A 25,996-nucleotide genomic window follows, 5' to 3' on the forward strand; every position below is an offset into this window, starting at 1 on the left:
CTTTTGGTTCCCAGCAATTTGCACCAAAAACTGCGGCAAATTGTTTGCCGTAATATGCGGGTGGGCGTGGCTCGCGGGGCGGTGGACTCTGTTTGATTTAATCGAACATTTTCTGTTTGCCAGCTTTTATTTGGCCAACACAAACAGGCAGCAGCAGCAGCCGTCGAGAGAAACGGCGAGAAAAGAGTGATAAAAAGCGCGAGAGCGTTGGAACTGCGAAATTTCTCTTCCTTGTGTTTTTTTTTTTTTTTTGTATTCTTCTTCTTCTTCTCCAGCATCATGACCTACCTTCAGAAGGCATTAGCCGAGCATTATGTCTCGGGAGCTCCCACACCATCTGGCCACTTCGGACGGGTCTTTCCTTGGGGACCTCTGCCAGAATCGGCCGCCTAGATGAGCTTTCTTCTTGACCCAATCGCAACCGATACCGATGCGGCATACGGACATATGTATATTCATATTTAACAACTTTCAGAGATGCTTTCACTTCCATGCCAACAATTTGGCCAATGCGCGGCGACTTCTTCCGCGTGCGATTTGCATTCGCTGCACTCGCATGGCATCGAAAGTGGGCGAAGTGGGCATGGGCCACATAGATCGCATAGATCACATCCTGTGCCCATCTGTCCACAAATCTGGATCGGCCGGATGGTGTTGGCAACCGGGGAGGATGGCGAGGAGTAGGAAGACGGGGCCAAAACGAAGGCAATAACGTGAATATGATCATTAGCATAAATAATGGTGAAAAAAATGAACACACACTCGTGGCTCCGCCAGTGTTTGTACCTCTGTATCTGTATCTGTATCTGTATCTGTAGCTCTACCTGTGCCCGCTGTATCTGTATCTGTGTCTGTGTCTGTGTCTGTTAATGTATCTGTATCTGCGACTCTTGCCTGTGTTTACAACACACATTTCAAAAGTCGGTGACTGTGGCACTGAGTTAGTAGTGCGTTAAGTCAACGAACGCAGTCGCGCAGACGCCGACTGAGGACGCCGACAGCGGCAGCGGACCTGGGATTTCGAGGGGGGGTTTTGGGAGGCCAGGTGGCGGCAGATGGGGGGAGGTGGCTTACGATGGGGACGATGTCATATGGTATATGGTGTGGTACGGTATGGTATGGTTTGGTATGGGCCCCAGTGCAATGCAAACGCACTTACCAGGTATTTGGTTTGGTTTGCTTCGGTTCGATTTGGTTTCGGGTTGGCTTTTTCATTATTCGCCTGGTTTTGCATGGCTTTCACGAAAAACGTTGCAAGTTTGAGTTTCATGGCGCCGCAGTCGACGCTGATTTTTATTATTTTTTTTTTTTTGGCAAACTTCGGCACACACAGTTTATTGAACCCTTGGTTGGGATTCTCAGTTGGGCGCCATTCATCATTACCATTCTCATTCTCATCGCTGTGATTATTGCTCTACGCGGAGCACGAGACTTTCTCCAGCGTCGTGTCATCTCATTATTTATTTATTATTATTATTTGTGGGAGTGGGTATGGGATTGGGATTGGGTTTGGGAATGGAGCTGTATGGCAAGTCGAGTGCATCTGGCGCCCTTGTGGAATGCCTTGTTTGCTGACCATGTTTGCCGGCGATTGTTATCTGTGCCTGTATCTGTAGTCTGTCTATATATCTCAGTGGCCGAAAACTCGGTCAAAATGTTCAGGCAAATATTTGAGGTGTGGAGATTGAGAGTGGGGGTCGACTCGAGCCTTTTGTCCGCCCGATAAGCTGGGTTTGCCGGGTTATACAACAGCAGCGGACCCCACGTGACCAAAACCACAAAAAAAAAAAATAAATGTTAAGAAAAGGGGCGGAGGGTAAGATGACACCGGAACAGGGCTTTATATCATATGGCCAGCCATTGGAAAGAAGCAAAAAGATGACCAAGCAGAAGCAGTGGCATTAACTTTAGGTTGGGACAGCACTTACATATAGCATTGTGGCGAGATGCTGCAACCGCCTTGGGTTTCCGTTTCCAGTATTTAGCCGGGTCCGTCCCAGTGGTTATGTGACTTATAGACCGACGGACGGACGGAGGGACGGACATACTCAAGTGTCGTTACAGTCAAATAAAATAAAGAGAAACACACGAAGAGCTGGAAAAATTTCACCGCTTTTTTCAGTTTACGATCGCTGCACGTTCAAGGGCCTTACGTAAAGTCCAAGTCGATCCAATCCAATCCACTCCACTCCAATCCGATCCAATCCGTTCCGATCATATACGATACCATGCGATACCAGTCCGGGCCCTTTATGCACAATGCGCATGAAATTAACTTGATAGTCGCATATTGTCCAATGTCGCCCAACACACACCCCCAGTAGCCGGCTAAAAGGTATTAGACCCACTTCGAGAGGAGGCCCAGATCAACGGCCGCATCTTAAATTATATTATAGTTGGTCGATTTAAAATTCAGTGTTTTCCATGTTTTGCATAATACAAATGCCTACCAAACGAATTAAAATCAGACAGATCGATGAAAAAATCATTCGAAAATTAATGTAACTGGCGCTTGAATGCGCCTGTGCCTGCTACCCTAAGTGGACATGGGGTCTTTACGACTGTTCTGTGGGTTTGTCAGCTGTTCACGTTTAACGTAACAAATCTTTCTCTAAACAAGATGTTTCACATACTTACTCGACTATGTGCAGTTCCAAAATGTTGCATAGATTTTAAAGCCATTTTGTTAGCTTGATTACTGAACTTATCATTAAAATATATAATATTTAATGAAGTATATCTTTGAAATATTTTCGGGATATTCCGATTTTCACGAGGTATTTTCAGCTTGGCTTGTTTTAAAATGTTGCATACTGTTTAAATTCACTTTGTTAGCTTGATTACCGAACTTATCTTTGAAAGATACTTTATCTAATTAGGCACGTCTTTGAAATGTCTTCGGGATATTCGGATTTTTACGGGGTATTCCCAGTTCGAGCAGGCTTGTGGTCAGCTGTGGATGGATTGTGACATGCTTTTAGGGTCGCCCCGGTGGCTCTTTAGGCAATATTTCTACTTTGCATAAGTAGAAATTTTTGTTCGACTTTGGTTTTGGGTTTGAGTTTTGAAGTTTGAGTTTGGATTGGTTTGGCTTTGGCTTTGTATTTTATTTGCATTTCGTTGCCATTGCGGTCATTAATTTTATTTATTTTCGTTTTTAAATCAAAACTGGTTGGACACACCGATTGTTTGCTGTTGTTTGCCGTTGTCATGGACTTCGCCTTTTGGTTTTTCGTTTTTGGCTTTTCGTGTGGGCTTGGGTTTTAGGTTGAAGTTTAAGTTTGGGCCTGTTTCAGGGCTTGGATCGTTGTCAACATTCATAATTTGTCATCGAATGCGTTTGTAATTTGAAGTGATTAAGCATTTTTGCCTTTATGTGCGCCTTTTTTTTGTTTGCTTTGGTTTGATTTGGTTGGGTTTTTATTTTGTCGCTTTTCAGCCGACTTAATTTTAGTTTCTGTGTGCGTGTGCTTTTATGATTTTATTTTTATTTTTATTTTCCTTATGTATCGGGGGGCTTTGCACTTTCTCCAATTAAAATTAAATTAAATAATCGCTTCAAGTTTTGGCGCTCTTACTCTGAATGATCACGGAATATTTAATAGGAATTCTGCATTCGGCCCTTTTAGCTTAATACCTCTGTATTTAAACTTACATTTTGTTTAGGTTTGACTATAGCAAAAGTACTTTAAGCTTTAGCTTAATAAACCATTAAATTGTTTAACGTTCTTAATAGATATTAAGTAAATGCTTAACTGACATAAGAAACGGATTTAAGTAACTTTTATGACATTTTAATGCTGTAAATCTTAGATTTATTTAAAATATATTTTTATTTATCTTTGAAATTCATTTAACTCTAGCGACATTTTATTTCCCATGAGTACCGATATACGTCTATGATCCAAGGAAACCAATGAATGCAATCGGAAAAGGAAGTGATGTGCGTGCACCCTATCACCATTCCGATTCGGATCCCTGTCCCAGCCGAGAAGCCCGTCCAATGGAGCGCAGCAAGTTGAACAAACTTTGCAAAGAGCGTGGATAAAAATTAAGCGCTTGAATTATCGTTTTGAAGGCCATCGCGGTATGAAAATGATCGGCGAACGAGGCTAGGCATGCGCAATAGTGGAGAGCCCCCAGTGCCCCCAGAGCCCCCATCCTCCCCACCACTGGAGCAGGCCAGACCAGAAGCTGGAGCGGAGCGGAGCAGCCTTCTCGCTCATCGCTCATCGAACGCCCCGTACCGCCAACGCCCGAGCGGTTGGGAAGTGGAATTGGAAGTGGGAAGTCGGCGGAGGGCGGGACGGAACAGGGTGGCGTGGGGCAATGTGGGGCGGATCGGTGCGAGGTGACGCTCAAAGTGCACAAAAGTTCAATAAACTAAAAAAGTGTCTTTTAAAACAGGTAAACACACACACACACAAACAGATAGAGCGACATGCCCGTTGTGTATGGTATGTATAGTATGTGTAATATGTATAGTATGTTTACCATGTGTACATTGTTGCTGCTGCAGTTGAGGTGTAAAGCGAAATGCAGTTCTTGTCAAGCAAGCTGCGGCACCACCAACACCACCACCGCCACAGAATCAGAATATATAGCTGACGTATCCGATCCGAACCAGAATCCAAGCGCAAGTCCCAGTCGGCCAACGGTGCGTATGAGCGATATGCAAAGGGAAGCACTGGAGCATGGATCACACGTAGATTATAGTCGAAAACGTATCAAAAACGAAATGAAAAGTCCCACTTGCAAAGAAGCCCTAATATTTACTACTTAAATATCATATCATTATGGGTGCACACGCACCTAAACTCGGTAAAAGCCTACATGTATAAAATTTAAATGAGACAAGTTTGGGTGGCATCATAAATATTTATATGTATTCCCAAATTTAATATAATTTTAAGTTCGACATGGAGTAAGGCCCTGTATGCAGAATAAGAAAGTCAGCAGGAATTATACAATTTCAAATTTATAGCTACGAACTTTAAATCAGGAACTACATAAAATGATTGCAATTAAAGAAAGTGCAATTTTAATAATAAATTAAGGAACATAAATGTATAATAATAAAATTCGATTTGTAAGCACGATCTAAATACTGTGAAAAGAAATATGAATATAAACACAAAAAACATTGATCAATTCAATATGAACTCCTTCAGTTCGTGAAACTGCCGCCAGTGACTCCTAGTCCTTCCTTTTACTCCCAGCTGAGATCTGCGATTTTGAAAGTACCCGAAAAGGCCTGGTAAAGATTACTCGATTTCCCGTTTCGCCAGCCAGTCGGGAGAAGGAGCAGCAGCACCACCACCCCCACTTCCTGCCCAGAATGCAGAGCCTTGTGGTTTAGTTGTTCCGCTCGCACGGAGACCCCATTTGTCTTGGCCAAGTGCACATACACTCGTCATTGATTAAGATTCCGATTCCGACTTCGAGTCCGATTCCAATTCCGATTCCAATTCCGATCGGGCCGAAACTTTCTCGCTCTCGCCAAGTGAAATGCGTCTGCCTCCGAGTGGAGTGGCCATCAACCTTTATTGTGCTACAAAAAGAATCTTGGCTGCTTCTGGGGTTTTTGAACTCCAGAGCTTTCGTTTTTGTCGGCCAGCTGATGGGAGATTCTATGCCAATGACCAGCGGACTGCCGCTGTTGATATGTTATATGGTATATGCCTCACATATTCCAGTCCTATGTTCCATATGCTCCAATTCCAATGACCCAAAGCTGAGGGCATTCAAAATGCTTTCATATTCAAAGTATCTGTATCTGTATCGGTATAGGTAGAGGTATTTGTATTTGTATCGCTGTGGTGTGGCTGGAAACTCCGAACTCGAACCCGAGACCCACTAAAAAGTGAAGAAGCGAGAGTTGGCAGATGATGATGACGTTGGATGTTAATGGTGATGGTGATGGTTATGGCTCTCGAGGTGGCTTTCTAATTGTTGTTGCTGCTTGCCAGCTGAGAGCTCAGTCGCCGAGCAGCTGATTAGAAGTTCCCGCAGCCTCGGCCATGGCGATTCGATTGGCAAAACCACTTGGACGTCGACGGAGGCGGAGCAGAGCTGAGCAGAGCAGAGACTTCGACCGAGACAGAGCTCCATCGGTTTCAGCTTCAGCTTCAACTTCGTCGTCGGCAGCGGTAGCGGCAGCGGACTGGGTTTGTCTTGGCTTGAATACAGATGCGGGTTCGTTGACCGGCAAAGTTTTTGAAGTTTATTGCTGCGCCGCTGACTGTCCGTTGGCCCCGCTTTCAGTGAGCCAAATATGCAACCAGGAACCTCTGAGAGTGGTGTCACCACTATCACTATACCATTGTATCCTTATGTCTTGATATCATAATATCTTTATATCTGAACCCCCCACCCCCACGCGGCAGACGCTCCTGGGTCAGCTGTGCGGCCAGCTGTTCTAGCCAAAAGAAGAAAAAACTTCCGCTTTTGGCCGCGTTCATTGCCTTCTCTTTCGTTCGTTCGTTGGTTGAGTAAACTCTCGCGCAGACCGGACCGGACTTCATCTCCGGATCGGATCGTATTGGATCGGATCGTATCGGATCAACGAACGGGGCAAATCAAGTGGCTTCTATTTCGAGCACGGCGCTTAGATATTTTTGGCACGCTTCTTCCGGTGACTTGAGAGACGTCGTCGACCTTTTCATATCGGAATTGGAATTGGAATTGGTATTGGTATGGGAATTCGAATCTGAATCGGAATCTCCACCCGCCACCCACAAAATCGAGTGATTTGTATTCGTTTTTGGTGTTTGGGGTTGACAAACTTTTCGGCTGCCTTTCGTGTTGCCTGAGCTCTGCCAGCCAAGATCAGCTGTGTTTTTGTGGCTGTGGCAGTGGCGGTGGCTCCGCTTATTATGTAACACGAAAAGTCAACGCAATTTTTGAGTTTATTGACTGTACAGTATAAGTTTTTTGTTGTATTCATTTCATTTTTTTTTTTTTTGTTAATTTTTGGATATGCTGTTGGGATGCTGCGCAGCATCGATGATGAAAGTTTTTCGGCAAAGGGGGTGGCGCCTGATGTCGAGAAAGTTGCCCGAAATAAGCAAAGTTAAGGTAACACACAGCAAAACGGTTACCGAAAAAAAATATTCGCAAAAGTTTATTGACTTTTGATCCCAACGCATTATTGTTGGGGTGGGTAATGGTTGTTTTTGTTTCATTTTTTTATTTTTTTTTACAGCCAGTTGCTGGCCGCTGTTTGCGCAATCCGCTGCCGTTGTTGTTTTGACTGCTCATAATGCATACACGTAACGGTATCGACAGGAAGTCGTGGACGTGGATGCGGTTTATTTGCCGCAGGAGTTCATTCAATGCCGGCTGCGGGTTCCAGTTTCGCGCCGGGGTCGTCGTCGCATTTGTTGTTTGTTGTGACTGTTGCGACTGGAGCGAGTGTTGTGACTGCCGGCTGGAGCACGTGCTGCACTTGCGCGGGATGCCCAAGGTTGGCCAGTGACTCGAGGAAGTCGCATGTTTGGGGGTAGAGCTCTGGCTAAAGCCCTTCAAAATGCCAGGGGCTTCAACCTCACGGGTTTGCAGCAGCAGCAAGTTCGTGCCTATTGAAGTCTTTCGATTTGCAGTGGATTTTGACTATAGGGTGTGTGCACATTAAGGGGCCATGCTTGGAGTGCGATGAATACCATCAGCTCAAGTTAATAGATTTTTTTGATCAAGTTTGTGCCATTGAAGTCTTTCGTTTACGAGCCCTCACAACAGCAAAGATACCCATTTAAGTAGTTCTCCGCACAAGTACAAGCCATAAAAGAAATCCCACCGCTGCGCTTGCTCGAAAGCGATTTGCCACCACCAAGTTCGTGCCATTGAAGTCTTTCGTTTGCATGTCCAACCAGAGAACGCAAATTATTCTGGAGCGCTCGGAGCGAAAGAGACCGTGCCGTGTGTTCTGTCGTGTTGCCAACACAACAACGGTTCCCCGCCAACTCCCGGCTCCCTTCCCTGCCCCACTCCCCCTTCGGGCCAACTCCCAGCTCCAGTATCAGCGTGCTGCCGTGTTTTCTGGTTTGGCAGCTGCTTCTTGGGAACACTCACGCTCACACTCACACCGACACACGCTCGCCGTAGCCGTCGCCCCTTTGCATTGGTATATGTAGGTCTACGTCCGATTTTACTTTCACTTTTAAAGGTTTACGAACTTTTCTGTTTACAAGTCAACGCTGCTGCCGGCTTCGTCAGCAGCAGCGCCAGCGTTGATGACGACGTCGGCGTCGTGGAAGACAACGTACACGGGGAGAAATGCAGATTGGTAGCGAATTTATATATATTTTACTTTCCTATTAAGTTAAACAGCGATTCATATGGATGTGGGATTCGCTGTACAACTGAAATTGGGTAAAAACTACTCAACTGTTTGGTGATGAAGTTAGTTATAAAACGAATTACAAATTGCTTAGTTATTATTAAAATAAGATTGACATTAACAATGTGTATAAAATTGGCACTACTTTAAACTAGTCATTAGCACATATCTGCGTATAGAGGAGATACTATATTCGGCATGCTGTCAGTGCTAAATAGCTACTATAATTGATACTAACAGCAGTTTTGTTTTCTAACATTTATATATTTAGATCATTTTCATTTAAATTGTATTTTACATTATGAAAGCAAACAAAAAATAATACATTTGAGAATTTGGAAATAAGAACAAGATTTACTTAAAACGTATGTTTACTAGTTTAATAAATAAGTTTTTATGTGGTTGCTTTAGCTAAATAGTTCCATAAAACATAAATTTCTTAATAAGTTAAAAATGCATATAGGGTTTTCTTTCTATGTAGCGCACATTTCAAATGCCGCTCACTTGTTGAGTAAGAGGGGGAGGAGGATAACCAAGTGTTTGGGGCATCCAACCTCCGCTGCCCCGTGGCCCAGTCGTCTGCACAAGGAAGTTGCCTCCGCGGCGCTTCGACTTCCTTGACATTGAAGCAAGGATTTTGGCCCCGCCAAAAGCGCACTCGCCTCGGAAGTCACGGCATTTGAATGTGTGTGTGTGTGTGCTTGTGAGGCTCGGTGGTTTGGTGGTTCGGTGGCGGTGCTAGCAATGCTGTTTTTTAGTCGGTCGGTCATTGACCGTTGCGCTGAGACGCAGTGACGCCGCTGCCATTGGCATGGCCGACGCGGTGGCTGCGGCAACTGAGGCAGCTGAGGCAACTGCGGCGCTGTTATCCTGCCATCTAACTGGCGGCCAAGAGGCCAGAGTGAGATGCGGATACCCAGAGATCGCTGGCTATGGCTATCGCTATGGCTATGGGAATGGGTACGGCTCTGGCTCTGGCTCTGATGACGACAACATTAGCCGCTGTTGCTGCCGCTGCTGCTGCTGCTGCTGCTGCTGCGTCGTCTACCCAACTTGTTGGACAAGTTGACGGCCTACGCGAGTGTGCATTGCATTGATTGTGATTGGGGGATCGGGGTATTGGGGGTTCCCAGGGGGAGGGGGATCTCGGATCTCGGGGGAGATGGCAGGGAAGGGGATTGGGGCATGCGAGGGGAATTGGAGGCTTGTGCGTTTGCGCAAAAGTCAATGAACTCCCGCTGCAGCAGTGCAGCAGTGGGGGCGTCTTGCTGCCAAAGTGGTGCGCTATCCATGTGGATGTGTGGTGCAGCTGGTGGTGTGCAGTGTGTCGCATGGAATTCGCACGAAGACATGTGCAGGCTGGGAATGTAGGTAAGCCACTTGTTGTTGTTTCTAACCTTTTTGCAATGCATTAGGCAACCGACTCACTGTCAACACTTGGCCAGAGTGCATTGATCTCGCCATTGAGTGCGAGTGTTTGGCTCCATTTGGCAGTGCGTGTTTGGTTTGGGAATGGTGACGGTGACGCTGATGGTGATGCGATGCGGTGCGATGCGAAGTGGTGATGTAGTGATGGTGATGGATAGTGGATAATGGGGTATTGCATGACACAGTGACCGGAAAACGGACTGGCTTAATGACTGACTCTTTCGTTTTTCAAAATCAATGCTCTGGCAATTAGAATGCAAGCTGCCAAGCTACCGAGCTGCCGAGCCAAGCCCCTCTTTCACCTTCTCTTCATGCGATCCAAGTGCGAGTGGGTGTCGCCGCACAGTTGCGGTACTCAGCTGGCATATTACCAAGCCAAAGCCATATAGCCATAGCTAAAGCCATATAGCCATAGCCTACGGTTGTAGGCCAGCGGTCAACGACCGCCAGCAGACCGACGACAAAAAGCAGCCGCAGAGTCGCCGCCGCTCGGCAGCGGCAGCTCAACCAGTTGAACGACCCACTGAACCAACTTGTCATTTGACCATGTCGCCAAGCTGCTGCCGCTGCTGCTGCTGCTGCTACCGCTGCTGCTGCTATTGCTGCTGCTGCTGATGATGATGATGCTGCTGCTGCACCGCAATAGCCACCATATCCCCCAAAAGAATTTCCGTCCGGGGATGGCGAGGGCAGCGATGTCCTGGCTGCAATTATCGCACACCATAATGGCCGGCTAATTGCATTTCACCCATTTGTCAATGCCCGCCACCTGTGTGCCCTGTAGCATACCTCCTGGGGTAGATCCCTTGGTCACCGGACCCTCTGTGCCGGACTTTGTGGGCTCGGGGGCTCTGTGGGCACTGCGTGCTCCCAATCCATGTCAATTACCTTGCGAAAGTAGCTGTTGCGGATATGAAGCAATAATAAAACCATAATGAGAGAAACAGCCCGAAGAAGAGGTACAGAATTTGGCAATTACTTATTATTGAGGCAGCCTCACTTGACCAGCTGCCAATTTCGCAGAGTTTCACGAGGCACTGGTTGGGGTTCCTGTTCCCGCTGCTGCAGTTTCTGCTGTTGCTGTTGCTGTTGCTGTTACTGATGCTGCTGCAGTTGTTGCAATTAAATTTGGCCTCAAAAAAGCCGCCACGCAGCAGCCGAGCGAGGAGAAAACCGGGAGTGGCCAGCCACAATATCCCAGTCACAATCTCCAGTTCGGGTCATCCAGCGATGAATTCCGTTGGGGTCAGAGGCGTTCATTTCGTGCAACATTGTTGCCGAATCAAGTGCCCCAGGCTAACTGCTTTCGAAATGTATCAATTACCACCCCAGACTAGCACCTTCCGTCGCAGATATTTTCTTGAGGTCGGTCTGCCCCCTTTTTGCACTTCCTCAACCAACTTATAGATATCATAGATATCTCTTTCTACTGATTTCATGTCGCATATATTAATTGCAAGATCTATGGACCCATAATATACTCGACTAGAACCAGAAATGAATACGAATATTACTTGGGGTTATATCAATTTCTAATATTGTTGGGACTTCATAGGCTGTAGAACTTAGTAATAAATCTTTGTTTTAAGAGAGTTTCCTTTTTGATTGATGCCCCATGTTTTTGGCGCAAGTACGAGTTGTTGGCAGCTCTGGTGCAGTTGAAAGTCACGTGTCCGGGGTGTTTGGGGCTTCCCATTTGGGCCGAAAGTAATGCCAAGCGGACAATGGCGGTCACAATAATAGGATCGACTTGCGAGCGAGTCTATTACAAAAGCCATATCTTATAAATATCTGGTGTGAAGATATGCATAAACGAACCCACTTTGCTGATTACGAGATCTTCGGTAATTTATGAGCAAAGCATTGCAGAGTCACCATCTTGGCCCCAGCTGTGGGCTTAGTGGTGTCATGTTTTGGGGCCCAATGCATTTGCATGCAGCCCATGAAACGCGGGGAGCCGAGTCGCAATTGCATGCTGATGCGGATTAGCATGCCCAGGCCGTCTTGGCTTCGGCTCGACTTTATATAATGCCAGGCAGCGGCAGGTGCTTCCCCTAGTTCACGGCCTCGAGCCACCCTCGCATTCTATGTGGTTACAGGGTAGCAATGCAGTGCAGTGCAGTGGATCAGGCTGACAAGTGTCGCATTTGCATTGATTTTTGTCGCCGTAATTGAATTGCCAATCGCTGACATTGTAATTGCCCGAGAGCGCAATTCATGCAAATGGAAAATGGAAATGGAAGCGTTCAAGATGAGATGTGTTAATCTTGCCCCCTGATTAGAAACCAACCCCCCACCCCATGGGCGTGCGTATTTGCCATATAGTAAGTGTGCGAGTCCGTGGAGCGTTGCACAATCAGAATGGATCGCCGCGTTTCATTGAGCTTGTCAATCGAGCTGATCGATCGATCGATCGATCGATCGTTCGATCCTGGCACTGGAGCTGGCACTGGCACTGGTGGCACTGGCACTGGCATTATCCAATGCCTAGTCCAAGGCCCATTCGAAATTATCATATTATTATTATACGATCGTGCGTAATCACTGGCGCTGGATGGGATGTCTGGGCAATATCTTGGCCAGATCTCGCAGCAGCTGGGAAGCTGCAGCCCGTGCCCTTGCGGAATATACCCACAAAAGCCCACAGAAGCCAACTATCCAACGCAACCTTGGGCGAGACGAAGGGTCTCGATCTGAGATCTTAACTTTAAGATCTGGTTAGCCGACTATCGGGCCGAGATCAACGAACGCTTTCAATAGGAAATTGAAATTGAAATCGAAATCTGAAAACGAAATGAATACAAGTCGCATTTTTCTTTGTCTCCATCATAGTATATTGATTTCTGTCGCCGTTCACGATGTTTTCTTTCATCAGTTTCTGCCACTAATGTATGCGATGATTAGCGGATTAGTGGGCTGGTTATGAGCGATTAAGCAGCTCGATTCGATGTGACTTGGAATTGGTCGGATTTGGATTGGAATTGGAATTGGAATTGGAACTGCTTCACTTTCAGCATAGAGTGGCTGCGATTCGTTGACCCCGCGGATGCAGAACCTTGGAATTAGCATCAGACATTGCTGCTACTGCTGCTGCTGCTGGTGCTCCACATACGCTGATCCGACTATCCGACATCTTTGCCTAATGCGCCAGTTCCCAGGACTAGGATTTACATACAGATACAGCTCCGCATAGGTATCCTTAACCGTGCATACGTATGAAAAGTGCACAAAATGAATGAATAGGATTGGAGCATTTACTTTTCTTCCACAACATTACTGGGATAAAATCCCATTTATTATTAAAGCACACAGAAAGATATATTTCATTGTATACTGCAGAAAGCGTATGAGTAGCACAACTTTTTGGATAAACTTACTTAAAGATAGTAAGCTGGATAAGATTAGTAAAACTTTTCTCAATTCAAAGCCATTAAAGTGAAGGCGAAACCTTCTTTAATATCCCAACTGTATAAATAATTTGCAATATAGTGCAGTAATAATATTTACCAATACCAACACGTGTATCTTCCGGTCAAGTCTATTACGAAAAGATACAGATACATGTGAAGGACGCAGGTTGGCAGGTTGGCAGCTCGGCCGGCCAAGATACATAGTGCTTCCCCGGCACGCGGCCAGAAAACCCCCAACTATTTTCCACGATGACTTCATCAATGTGTTGGCTATCTGTGTTTGTGGCGTGTGTTTGTGAGCGGCACGTGCAAGCGTTTGCATTTGTTTGTTGTTAGTTGCTTGTTAGTTGTTCGTTGTGTTTTGTTTGTCGTTTGCTGTTCGCTGCTTGTGTGCGCTGGGCGGGCAGGTGTCGAAACAATGTGTGGCGCGCAGCTTAATTAGAATGTTGCCACATTGGTAGCAGCAGCGGTGGCAGCCAAGAGCCCGCCCGAATAAAGGTGTCAGAACAAGTTGAGGCGGCAATTTGTCAGCCAGCAGCAGCAGCAAGTCGCCGCTTTACATTCGAAATGCATTTTTTGCATATGTACGCCAGACATACAGATGCAGTTAAAGATACAGATACAGATACAGATACAGATACGAGCAGCTCTCATTTTCAGATTTTACGAGATTTCTGATTTTACTTCAGATCCGCCAGACCAGACAGCCTGAAACTGGCTAACTTGGCTAACGTGGCTCACTGTCCACTGTTCACTACTCGCTAGTCACTGGTTGGCCAGTGAGTGTGTGTCCATGTCCATGGATCCGTTCATGCGCAAGGTTTTCGGCTGCGGGCCCGATCTTTGGTTTTGGCCACCCGCCACCCCAGCGGCGGCCCACTACTGCTGCTGGTGGCACTACTGCCACCACTGCCACCTCTCGATGCACTGGGTGCATTGACCTCAAAATGGCTCAAAAGCCATTGAACTGCTGCAGTCGCTCTTACCGCCGCTTGGCTTGGCTTCACTTGGCTCTACTTGGACCCGATCAGATCGGATCGGATCGTATCGGATCTGATCGGTCAGAACAGAAGAGAACTTATTCTCATAAGAAATATGCTAATTTCTGCAATACTAGACTATATATGCCCGCATCGAATCGAATCGAATGCCAGATGCCCTGCATTAACAAAGATCCTTTGATTTAGCATTTGATAAGCGATACTATGTATCTGGAAAGTTTTAGCTGAACTCTCTACATATTTATATCCTGGGACTATCCTGGATCTATAATATTTATTATTATTGTATTGTACATGTACGATTTTACAGGAAGAACATTTAATTGCTGTGGATTAGAAATAGTGAAAAAACTTAAGATTACAAATCAATGATTTTACTTATTAAAGGTAAAAGATCAAGGATTTTAAAATTGTTTTATATATGCGATAAATGAATGAACAAGGTATTCCACTTGAGCAAGGATATGGATAGCCACATATGTACCAGTCTGAGCTCAGACTTTGCCCTGGATCCGCATCCGAATCTGATTGCGAATCCGAATCCACATCCGAAGCTGTGGCCATTGAGACGGAGATTGAAATGAAAATGTGACCGAATGTAAATTCTTTTAATTTTATTGCCAGCACTGCGCCAACTGTGGCGATTCCAAGACCCGACGGAATGTAGTCACTGGAATCCACTGGCACGTTCTTTGGGTGGCTGCCGTAGTCGTAGTCGTATGTCTATAGTCGGTTGCTTGGATGGATGGGTTAAACGAACGCTGGCTTGGCCTATGAAAGATGTCAAGGTATCTGTAAAATTCGTATTCGATTTTGTACGCCAATCACATCCATTCCGTCCGTCCATCCAGCCGTCCAGCCGTCCATCCGCCCGTGCAAATAGTCGCCACAATGCACACAAATCACTCAAATCACACAAATCACACGAATCACAGAAAACAAAGCCACTAATTGCTGAAGTCGCAGTTTTTGGGAGGCACCAGATGTGCATTACCGGCTACCCCGTAAAAATCGAGATGGGTCGGATGACCGCAGGCAGCTGACTTCACTCGGGTGTCTTCTGCCACGGATCGCCGTGACTTAACCCATTCGTCGGCGCATTCCTCACTGCTTAATTGCTGGCCAATCAGTTGGCAAGCCGGCCGACTGCCGGATGCACTGCCTCGAACTCACCGGCTGGTGGCCTCAAGCTCCAAGCGCTGGGGTATCCAAAATGCGACTTGCGACGCCGGTCAAATCGCTGACTCTGGGTGAAAGAGCAGACGAGGGCCTGGCCAGCTGGGCCCGCTGCGCCCACTGTTCTGCTGCTCAACCTTGGACTTTGCCACCAAATGCGAGATGCTCCATTAATGTCGCTAAACCATCGGACGCAGCACATTTGGCTAGAGGCTTGAATTACCATTCCATTCGCGGCGCGTGCCATAAAGCTTCGTCGCATAGAGTAAGAGAGTAAGAAAAAAACACACACACACATTTATTGGATGGGTGCATAAACATTGGAATTGGGTTAAAAAATAAAGCACGCAAACCACCTTGACACATTTTCTGCACTGGAGCAGCAGATCGGGTGCTCGCTTTCGAAAATGAAATATTGGCTGTGCAAAGGGTAAACACACACACACACACGACGCTGGGATGGCATGGATGCGCCCATGTGGAGCACACACAGAACGTAGCCGACGGCGGGGGAGGTTGCTCGGCGGTCTGATCCAACCATTCCCATTCCCATTCCCAGTCGCAGTCCCAATCCGATGCCCATTCCCATTCCCATTCCCACTCCCATTTCGAGAGCAGGCCACTATCAACGCGCTGTTGCAACCGTAATATTAATGCCTGACGAAACCCGTGCCTCTGTGTGCTTTCCATGATAAGAGAACGCGAATACGCCACGTGAGCTGGGTGCCATGATGAGGTGCCCCCGATTCGATTCGATTTCCAGTTCCAGTTCCACTCAAGCACACACCGAAAATTCGTGCGCAATGCGCTGATTAGACGCATTATATCAATCTAAATGTGTGTGGAAATGATGGAAAATGTTGGGGCTATCTCCGCGAAGACGACGATGTGGCCACCACCCAGTCTTGGATCTTCAAGCGGCTATCCTTGCATGCCAGTCTCTAAGTATAAGTAGTTAATACCTAATATAATTTAAATATTCATTGTAAGTACCTAAGTGATGTTATATTTGAAAAGATAAATCTATTGAAGAGTAGGAGCCTTATAATAAGCTTTAAAGTGTATAATCTATGTTTTGGTCTGTGCTTAGCTACATAATATGCACTAGTTATTGCATAAACTCCTACATATATACAAAATGGTTACATAAAATTATTTTTGGGCGAAATTTGGTTAGCACGAACGCTGATACCCAAATTAGGGTTTTGGTGACCCCTTTAGTCCGATCCCTACTTCTTCTGCTATCTTCGTGCCCCGTTTTTTGCATTTTTATTTATTTTTTTCCAATCCACACTTAGCCCAGCCAGTCGAAAGGGTTTAAAAATAATACCGGCCGCGTTGACAGGCAGCATCCGCTCGCCGTTGGGTTCATGTCCTTTCCCTTTGCCATAGCCATAGCCATAGGATGTTGCCCCGACAGGCCAATGATCTTGGCGTCTGTTGAACCGTCTGCCACTCAAGAACATTGTCGCTGCTGCTGTGGATGGGTTGAGGTGGATGTGGATCGGCGGATCGGTGGATCTGAGGATGTGGATGTGGATGTGGACCCATGTGTCTGGACAATGGAAAGGTTCGGCGACCGCTGCACGCAGCCAGAGCTCGCCCGTTGCCACTGGCGGGTCATTAAAATGTACAGGTAAATTTCAAGTTAATGCCACGGAAAGGCTGATCGTAGATCTTGATGCGCTGCTCCTTTGTCCACAGATCGAGCGAGGAGTCAACGGCCGGCGGATCTATTTTAGCGCATGCCATTGGCCCTGAACTTGTTTGTCCAGCCTCGCGGGCCCTTTCCACTTCCACTTCCTTTCCCACTTGCTAATCGCCATTCCTTTCCAGAAGTTGCAGTGCCGCCATGACTCAGACCGCTCTCCGTCAGCTGGAAATCCCCAGGCACAGGCATTTCTACAGAGGGCTGCCTGTATTGCCCGTATGGCCAAAATGCCTGGCCAAAAAGAACATCGATAATAAATTGACATTCTTGAAAATATGCCACGGCTAGTTTTATGTTCATATGCAAGTTTTCTCGCCGTGCAGGGGAAAACCCCCGGCATATTTTATGGGTCTGCTGTTGTTTTGCCTGTGGCTTAGGTAAACCCAAATCGAAACCAATTCAGCAGCCGCCAAATTAAGGAGTACACAAGAAAAGTGCAAATGTGGCAGAAATAGAAATGGAAAGGTAGACGGTCGATTGAATAAAATGTATGTCCGTCCGCAGACCGCCGAAGTTAGGTACTCAGGATGGGCCAACACGGCGGCTGGATACCCTTTCATTAGACCTGCCATCTATGAGCTGTTCGAACTGATCCCCGATTTGCGATTCCTACGGTGCGTAGCTCGCCCATTCGGTCGGGATCTCGATCTCGATCTCGGCTAGCTTAGTCCGCCGCCGAGTGGGTGTAATGAATGTGCATACGATAAACGGGCGATTTCATTTTCAAATTTTACTTTCGCACTCTCCTTCTTCGATGCCGAAACCCGTAGCCTGCTGTATGCTATAGTGTGTGGTGGTATATGGTATATATGGTGTGGCATATGGCATATGGGTATGGTATATGGGTATATGGTATGGTAACTGATGTTACCATTGTCTGGACGGCCTTCGGCGGCCGCTCTTCCTCCGTTCCCGTTGCTGACGTAGACACACGTTGACAGCTCGCCGCTGCCCTGTTTGCATTTCTGTCCGAGAGACTCGTTTCAAATTCTAAAGAAATTCCAGTAATCGCAGAGCTCTGCTGGCGACTGGACGTCGGGATCCGAGAATCTGGGAAACCAAGAAGCTGACAAGCCGACAAGCCGACGACTACCCGAGGAACTTAGTATCCAAGAATCCGCGAACACCTCTAACAGGAGGAGACGAGGGTGAAGCGAACAAAAGTGAGAGCAGGAGGAAATCGAAAGTGATGTCGGCGGGCATCGTCGATATTGGCCACACCGGTTGGATGCCCTCGGTGCAGAGCCTGAGTGTTCTGCTGGTTCCGGGTGCGATCGTCCTGGTGATTCTCTACCTGTGCGAGCGCCAGTGCAATGACATCATGGGTGCCCCACCGCCGGGTCCCTGGGGCCTGCCCTTTCTGGGTTACTTGCCTTTCTTGGACGCCCGTGCGCCGCACAAGTCACTTCAGAAGCTGGCCAAGCGGTATGGCAACATCTTCGAACTGAAAATGGGCAGGGTGCCGACCGTAGTCCTCTCGGATGCCGCCGTGGTGCGGGATTTCTTTCGCCGCGATGTGATGACTGGCCGTGCTCCACTCTTCCTCACCCACGGCATCATGGGTGGATTCGGTAAGCGATACCTTAAGCTTCCGGGCTTTTCCGGCTCACTGGTGGTTTCATGCCCCTCTTTATGTTCTTTGCTTCACGACAGGAATCATTTGCGCCCAGGATGACATTTGGCGACATGCGCGTCGCGAGACTATCGATTGGCTAAAGGCCTTGGGCATGACCCGTCGGCCGGGGGAACTGCGCGCCCGGCTGGAGCGGCGCATAGCCCGCGGAGTCGACGAGTGCGTCCGGGTAAGTGGTTCCACTTCCACCAACTCTTCGCGTTGGTCAGCAGCCAAAAATAGCACGACATTGCATACATTTTGCATTTGCCTTGGAGATTTCTTTGGCGCGAGTTTACACTGAACGTTCGAAGGCGCACACAATAATATGTATGGTTTCAGGATCTACCTTTATTTCATTGGAAGCACTCAAATTTAATAATATAGTAATATACATAAGCTTAGTTTCGTATGGTATATAACATTTGAAGACAAATTAAATTGTCCACAGTTTTAAGATGGGTTTTGCATTAAAAGATATATAGAAAAAGATATATAGAGCACATATTCGCAAAACACAAGCTTAGTATAATATAATATAATATATTTGCATTCAATTGTCACAACTTTCATAATTTTCGCCTGCAGTTTTTCGATACTGAGGCGAAGAAGAGCTGTGCGTCGGAAGTGAATCCGCTGCCGGCGCTCCACCACTCGCTGGGCAACATAATCAACGACCTGGTCTTCGGGATCACCTACAAGCGGGACGACCCCGACTGGCTGTACCTGCAGCGGCTGCAGGAGGAGGGCGTCAAGCTGATTGGCGTCTCCGGGGTGGTCAACTTTCTGCCCTGGCTGCGTCACCTGCCCGCCAACGTGCGCAACATCCGCTTCCTGCTGGAGGGCAAGGCCAAGACGCACGCCATCTACGACCGTATTGTGGAGGCCTGTGGCCAGCGGCTGAAGGAGAAGCAGAAGGTGTTTAAGGAGCTCCAGGAGCAGAAGCGGCTGCAAAGGCAGCTGGAGAAGGAGCAGCGCAGGCAGTCGAAGGAGGCGGATCCAGGCCAGGAGCAGATTGAGGCTGACGAGGATGACGAGGAGAGCGATGAGGAGGACACGTACGAGCCAGAGTGCATCTTGGAGCACTTCCTCACCGTTCGCGACACGGACTCGCAGCTCTACTGCGACGACCAGCTGCGCCATCTGCTGGCCGATCTCTTTGGAGCCGGGGTGGACACCTCACTGGCCACCCTGCGCTGGTTCCTGCTCTACTTGGCCCGCGAACAACGCTGCCAGCGGCGCCTGCATGAGCTCCTCCTGCCGCTGGGTCCGTCTCCCACTTTGGAGGAACTGGAGCCGCTGGCCTACCTAAGGGCTTGCATTTCCGAGACGATGCGCATACGCAGCGTTGTTCCGCTGGGCATTCCGCACGGATGCAAAGAGAACTTCGTCGTGGGCGATTATTTCATCAAGGGCGGTTCGATGATCGTTTGCTCGGAGTGGGCCATCCACATGGACCCAGTGGCCTTCCCGGAACCGGAGGAGTTCCGTCCGGAGCGCTTCCTGACCCCCGATGGAGCCTACCAGGCGCCGCCACAGTTCATCCCATTCTCGTCCGGCTACCGCATGTGTCCCGGCGAAGAGATGGCTCGCATGATACTCACGCTGTTCACGGGTCGCATCCTCAGGCGCTTCCACGTGGAACTGCCCCCGGGCACTGAGGTGGACATGGCGGGCGAGAGCGGCATCACCCTGACCCCCACTCCGCACAGGCTGCGATTCACCAAGCTGCCAGCGGTGGAGATGCGTCATGCTCCCGACGGAGCTGTGGTGCAGGATTAGGTTGCCTGAGTGCAACTTATTGTATCCGATTTTTTTTGTATCCCTAACAATCACATTCTACTTTTTAGTGAATGGTGGTCTATTTAATGCGTTTTTTTAATGGGCATAGAATTTTTTGAAGGAATTTCCATTTGCATATTTAATAAATAATTCAAATATATTCTAAATGTGAAGTTTAAATAATAACGAATGTTAATATAAGTTTTTTAAGTGGTCAAATGAATGAGAGTAAGAATTTCAATCATTTTAATTGACTAAACATTTCTAGAATGTTTTATATGCTTTTAGTGAGTGGTTTGGCTAAAATACCTAAGTAAAATTTCAAAGGCGAAAATATCAATTTGCGACCTGTATTAAAAAGTTATGAATTAAATATAGACCATTTCATTTTCAAGGTTTTTTCACAAATTTTTCTTTATTTTCGAATCGTTTGCCTATTTTGATGTGTGCTTGTAAGACTAAACCACAGTTTGTTTTGTTGTTTGTTGTTTGGACATTAAGCTAGCACTAATACTACGGATAAACAAGAACGTTAGCTAACTAAACTTAATCGGCCTGCTGGCTGTAGACATAGCGGTATCCTAGCATTAGCGGTAGTAATAATATTACTTAATAACTATAAAAACATTGACATTAGCAGTATAATCGAACCTAACTAGGGCGTATTAACTAGGATTTAATTACAATTAGTTGAACACAGCTTCTTGGGGGTGAAAGAATAGAATTGGTTGCAGTCCTCTGTGTGTTGGTCACAGCTTCCGGCTGCTCTGCTCCTTGTCCAGCCCGGCTCTAGCCGGGATCCGGATGTGCTCCTCCCACGGGCGGATAACTACTAACTTATCGCTAAATGGATAGCTTGCGATGGGAGGCCAGAATTGAAATGGCCTCCCATTACCACCATTAGATTTTCTCTTGTGTTTTTTTTTTGCTTTCTAGCATTTGTGTAGGAACAAAACCGTGCTCTGGAGCGGACCAGGTCCACATCAGTTGGCGCCAACGTTGCGCATGTGGTGCGGATCGGCGGCGGTGGGCGCCAGGGGGCGGCGCTTGAGGCAGACCTTGAACGACTCCGGCGTGATGGTGGCGCCCACGTTGCCCTTGAGACTGGGCAGCGGCTGACCCTCGGGCAGGGCGATGTCGAAGCAGTGCATGAAGGAGGCGAAGAACAGGAAGAGCTCCATCCGCGCCAGCACGTCGCCCAGGCACATCCGCCTGCCCACTCCGAAGGGTATGAAGTATTCCGGCTTGCGCACCTTGCCCTCGGTGTCGATGAATCGCGAGGGGCGGAATTCCTCGGGCTTCTCCCACAGATTGGGGTCCATGTGGACGCTATTGATCAGCGGGATGACATGCGAGCCGGCCGGTATGGTGTACCCATTGAGTTCCACATCCCTGCAACGGACGAGAGGGGAGAGGCAAGAGCGGAGGAAATTGTGATTAGTTTGTGATCGGTGCATCGGCGATTATCAGCGAGCGGCAGGGGCTGGGCCCACTGCGCACTGCCACTAATCTGGTAACTGGCATCTGTGGATGCCTATGCACACAGAAAGTGGGCCACGCACTTGGGCTGCGGCGGAGCAGGGGGGCACCGGGGGATCCGGGGCACGAGCCAGCTGAATGGAGAGCCACGACAATGAATGGCAATCACCGAGATCTGGTGTGAATGAACGGACCTCGCGGCATTTGCGTAGATCTCTAAACGCCAGTGCGTAAGCACTCCATCTGCTGATTGCTCTGCCAGTTGCAGCTCCAGCTCGAGATCCCCCCGCACACCCCACACCTCGTACTATCCCCAATCTCTAATCTCTAATCTCGTTGGAAGCTTACCTTGTGGGCGAGTGAGTGGTGGCCAAGGGAACGATGCTGGAACGGCGCATCGACTCCAGAATGGTGGACTCGGTGATGGGCAGGTACTGCAGATCCTCAATGGTTGGCAGGCGGTGGCGACCGACAACCTGGTCCAGTTCGTCCTGGACGCGGCGCATCTCCTTGGGATTGCGCAGCATGAACACGTTGATCCACAGCAGGGTGGTCTTGATGGTTTCCATGCCGGCGGAGAACAGATCGATGATCACCTGAACCAGTTGCTCCTCTGCAATGACAAGGAGAACAAAAGGAATTCATGGTCAGTGACGTTCCAGATGGGAGGGTGTGGTGCAACTAGTGGAGATGTGATGGAGTGGACTTCAACTTACCGTGATTCTTGCCATCGAAGAGCTCGGCATCCGTGCCCTCGGCCTTGGCCTTCTCGATCTCGCAGAGATAGAAGTCGACCAGGTCGCGGATGTTGTTGGGATCGAAGCTGCGCTTGTGGTCATCGATCACATCCTGGTAGAACCGCTGCATCTCGGCGCGATTCTGGGCGATCTTGTTCTTGGCCGTCGAGATGCTGGGGAAGCACTGCATGGTGGGTATGTAGTCGACCGTGTGGATCTCGCCGAACAGCCGCATGCCCTCCTCGATGAGGAAGTTGAAGCGCCGGAACTTGGGATCGTCGATGCTGAACCGGGTGCTCATCATCAGGCTGCAGATGACGTTGCTGACGGCTACCGAGATGACGGGTGACATGTCCACGGGCTTGCCATCGCTGGCATGCAGGTGGCCGATGAACTCGTGCACTTCCGTCTGAAGGAGCAGGACGAAAAAGGATACGATCGTTAGTGGCTGCTCCCTGCAAGCTGGTCGGGATTAGCGGGACTCACCATGATGCGCTTCTGCATCTGCTGCTTGCCGTTGCCCATGTAGGTCATCCCGAACTGGCGGAGCTTGTCGTGCAGAAAGCGGCGCTGATCCTTCCACAGTTTGCCAGTGCTGTTGATAATGCCTGCAAAGGAAATGGAGGCGATTGAGATGCGGAACGGAACGGTAGGGAATGGTTCGGAATGATTCGGATTGGGGATTGGGAGTGCTGGTGCTCTTATCTTTATTTTTAATTTTTTATGCCGCAATCTTTACACTTAATTGAGGTAGGCTCTTGCCCTACTTCGTCAAAATGAAATACCAGAAAAGAAATCCCAGCGAAAAATGCACAAGCCACAAAAACGAAACAAAAGCCAAAAACGTGATTTTGCGGCATGAAAAAAGTGCCGCAATGCCTTATCATTGCGTTAAATGCGTACATACATACGTATATGTATAAATGAGTGCAGCTGAAGCGATCGAAATCAAAATAAAATAAAAAATGCAAATAAAAATACAAATTAATTCGAAAAACGAAAATCAAAGAGAGCGGAAAGAAAATGAGCCGACAAAGAAATGCCAGCGGAATTTCTTCACTTAATAGGCGCCCTTGCTCCTCCTCCTCGACAATCTCACTACATCCCACATCGCAGGTACTAAATAAATACGTTCATATACTATATATAAATCTGGACTTGGCTCGATCAGATGGCTTGATAAGTTTTAGCTTTCGCAGCGGATTTGCGGGAAATATTTCCGAGCTAATTTACCTATGCATCGTACGTACTATATGTACTACAAGTACGTAGTAAATAGAGTAGTAAACACTAATTTCACGTAAACAGGTGGCTTATCAGCCTATCGGCTAGACCCATCTCCCCCAGCTTCCTCCTCCTGCACCGCAGCACTGGTAACTAGTAACTGATAACTCACCATATCCGTTCAGCGTCTGCATGAAGGGAGTGTCCGGGCGTCCGGTGAACTCCTCGCGCCGGAAGCACTCGCGGATCATCTTGTAGTCGCTCATCACGACGGTCAGCTGGCTGCCCAGTCGCGTGGAGAAGAGCGATCCGTACTGCTTCGCCAGCTCCATGAAGCGCGTGTGCTTCTCGTTGCCCATGAACAGCAGGTAACCGATGACGGGCAGGCCCCAGGGACCCGGCGGCAGCTTGCGCAGCTCCCGGTAGTTCCTCACCAGCCACTGGAGCAGGCTGACCAGGGCCAGCAGGCCCAGGAAGACCATCAGCAGGTGCTGGGCATCGCCATCCTGCTGCACCTGCAGCTGGCGCAGCACAAACTTGATCAGGTACGAATCGGCTAGCATGGCGGTGTAGCTGTAGCTGCGCTGTTTGTGCCCAGGTGGTAGTGGTTCCTCCTCCTGCTGCTGGTGCTCTTGGTTCTCTGGCGCTTCTCTGCGCTTGCTTTAGGTGGATATCGCCTTTCTTGGGCGGATTTCCCTTTGCTGCTCGGTGGTCGCTTATTTACTGCACTGCTTGGCGGCCATTGGTGGTCACTTTTGCTTTTACTCGCTTTCGACTGGCACTTGAAAAAAAATGCAATTCAATGCTTGGCGTGGCGATGCGTTGTGGGATTCCTTTGGAATAGTGTTCAGTTTTTTTTTTTAACTGTGAGGCTTTTAGGATGCCGAAATTGAACCAAAAACCAAAAAAAAAATTTATCAACATATACTTTTTGATAATAAATAAACTGTTGTGCGTTTCGGCTCGCAACGTAACGTGTGAAACACAGTTGGCGGTTTTTGGTTACGGAGACGGAGACCCGGAGACGATTTCGCGTCGAGCGTTTATAGTTTTCGACTAATGGCTCGACCGTATGTCCTTGCCACTTTTATAACAACTCGAGCCCGCTTCGAGCGCGCGAGTGAGCAGAGCGCCAAACGAATGATCGACGGCGATGGGGCGCTCGGTCTCGTTGTCGTTGTGCTGGTGCTGGTCTGTCTGTCTGTGTCTCGGTCTCGGTCTCGGTATCGGTATCGTTCGGATTCGGCTTCTCGGCGGCGGCTTTAGCTTCAGCTTCAGCTTCAGCTTCACTGCTTCACTGCTTCAGTGGCTCAGTGCTTCCAGTGGCTCAGCTTTAGCTTTAGCTTCAACCTCAGCTCTTCAGCTCTGCAGCTCTGCAGCTAGCTCTTCAGCTGCTCCAAGCGCCCGACGCCGTCTGTTTGGGGGCCTCTGGTCGCTGGCTTTTGGCTCCGACGCGACGCCGGCAGAGGTCCGCTCCCCCACCTGCTGCCCTCGGCCAGCCCCCCCGTCCAACCTCTTCCAAATGAAATCTAAAGGGGCGAGGTAAGCGCCCCCCACTCCCCCTTCCCTGTTCCCCTGGCCACCAGCTCTCTAGACGAAGCAGCGCCAAGTCTCCTTCCCCCCCGTCCACGATCACTATCACTCGGTTCGATCGAGCGGGCAGCCAACATCGAACCGATCGCACGCAACATGTTCGCCGCTTGGGTTTGAGTGGAACTCGAGAAAGCGCTCAAACTCGAACCAGACGAAAAAAAGAAAGAGAAAGAAAAAGATTGCTCTTCAAATTTGGGTTTTAAGAGTCTTTGTAGAATTTCTCGAGCTCGGTTAAATTTGGCTAACTGAAATTGGTATTGGAATTAGACTAGAACATTTGTCAATAAAATTGGTCATCCTGAATCCTGAATTTCGTAAATAATACTTATAAACTGTTGTTCTTAATTGTTTATATAATTATGCACTCTCTCTCTTTCCCTCAGCTTTCCTTTTCTACTGTAAATTTAATGTTTTCTTTGGAAATATTCTTAAATGTGTGATAAAAATAGTAATTCAAATTAAAAAAATCTTGATCAAATTTTCTGCATTGCTATCCTAGTTATAG

The 25,996-nt window shown here is 48.0% G+C and overlaps 3 protein-coding genes across 3 annotated transcripts; 2 read left to right on the forward strand and 1 right to left on the reverse strand.

Annotated features, from left to right (window-relative positions):
- The first annotated feature begins 15,535 nt into the window (after positions 1–15,535).
- Positions 15,536–17,329, forward strand: LOC123327333. The gene is made up of 2 exons (XM_044923551.1): positions 15,536–16,989; positions 17,058–17,329. The coding sequence occupies exons 1-2, from the start codon at positions 16,724–16,726 to the stop codon at positions 17,170–17,172; spliced, it is 381 nt and encodes a 126-aa protein (XP_044779486.1). The 5' UTR covers positions 15,536–16,723; the 3' UTR covers positions 17,173–17,329.
- Positions 17,330–17,936: 607 nt separating this feature from the next.
- Positions 17,937–20,618, forward strand: LOC6740204 (cytochrome P450 306a1). The gene is made up of 3 exons (XM_039296680.2): positions 17,937–18,635; positions 18,718–18,866; positions 19,265–20,618. Exons 1-3 carry the CDS (start codon positions 18,254–18,256, stop codon positions 20,456–20,458), a joined length of 1,725 nt encoding a protein of 574 aa, XP_039152614.1. The 5' UTR covers positions 17,937–18,253; the 3' UTR covers positions 20,459–20,618.
- A 227-nt stretch (positions 20,619–20,845) lies between these two features.
- Positions 20,846–25,342, reverse strand: LOC6740205 (cytochrome P450 18a1). Its single transcript, XM_002077051.4, has 5 exons — positions 24,071–25,342; positions 23,161–23,282; positions 22,654–23,083; positions 22,286–22,550; positions 20,846–21,850 (listed from the first exon to the last, which is right to left on the reverse strand). The coding sequence occupies exons 1-5, from the start codon at positions 24,459–24,461 to the stop codon at positions 21,442–21,444; spliced, it is 1,617 nt and encodes a 538-aa protein (XP_002077087.1). The 5' UTR covers positions 24,462–25,342; the 3' UTR covers positions 20,846–21,441.
- Positions 25,343–25,996: the final 654 nt, after the last annotated feature.

The sequence above is a fragment of the Drosophila simulans genome, chromosome X, assembly GCF_016746395.2.
Source record: "Drosophila simulans strain w501 chromosome X, Prin_Dsim_3.1, whole genome shotgun sequence".
Taxonomy (NCBI): domain Eukaryota; kingdom Metazoa; phylum Arthropoda; class Insecta; order Diptera; family Drosophilidae; genus Drosophila; species Drosophila simulans.

Bases quoted from the DNA above. Each gene is read 5' to 3' on its own strand.
- LOC123327333 (XM_044923551.1), top strand. From the start codon at position 16,724: ATGTCCTTTCCCTTTGCCATAGCCATAGCCATAGGATGTTGCCCCGAC. The intron at 16,990-17,057 runs GTAAATTTCAAG...CTTTGTCCACAG, and splicing joins CGGGTCATTAAAATGTACAG to ATCGAGCGAGGAGTCAACGG.
- LOC6740204 (XM_039296680.2), top strand. From the start codon at position 18,254: ATGTCGGCGGGCATCGTCGATATTGGCCACACCGGTTGGATGCCCTCG. The intron at 18,636-18,717 runs GTAAGCGATACC...GCTTCACGACAG, and splicing joins CGGCATCATGGGTGGATTCG to GAATCATTTGCGCCCAGGAT. The intron at 18,867-19,264 runs GTAAGTGGTTCC...TTTCGCCTGCAG, and splicing joins GAGTCGACGAGTGCGTCCGG to TTTTTCGATACTGAGGCGAA.
- LOC6740205 (XM_002077051.4), bottom strand. From the start codon at position 24,461: ATGCTAGCCGATTCGTACCTGATCAAGTTTGTGCTGCGCCAGCTGCAG. The intron at 23,283-24,070 runs GTGAGTTATCAG...TTTCCTTTGCAG, and splicing joins GCAGACGCTGAACGGATATG to GCATTATCAACAGCACTGGC. The intron at 23,084-23,160 runs GTGAGTCCCGCT...CTGCTCCTTCAG, and splicing joins AGATGCAGAAGCGCATCATG to ACGGAAGTGCACGAGTTCAT.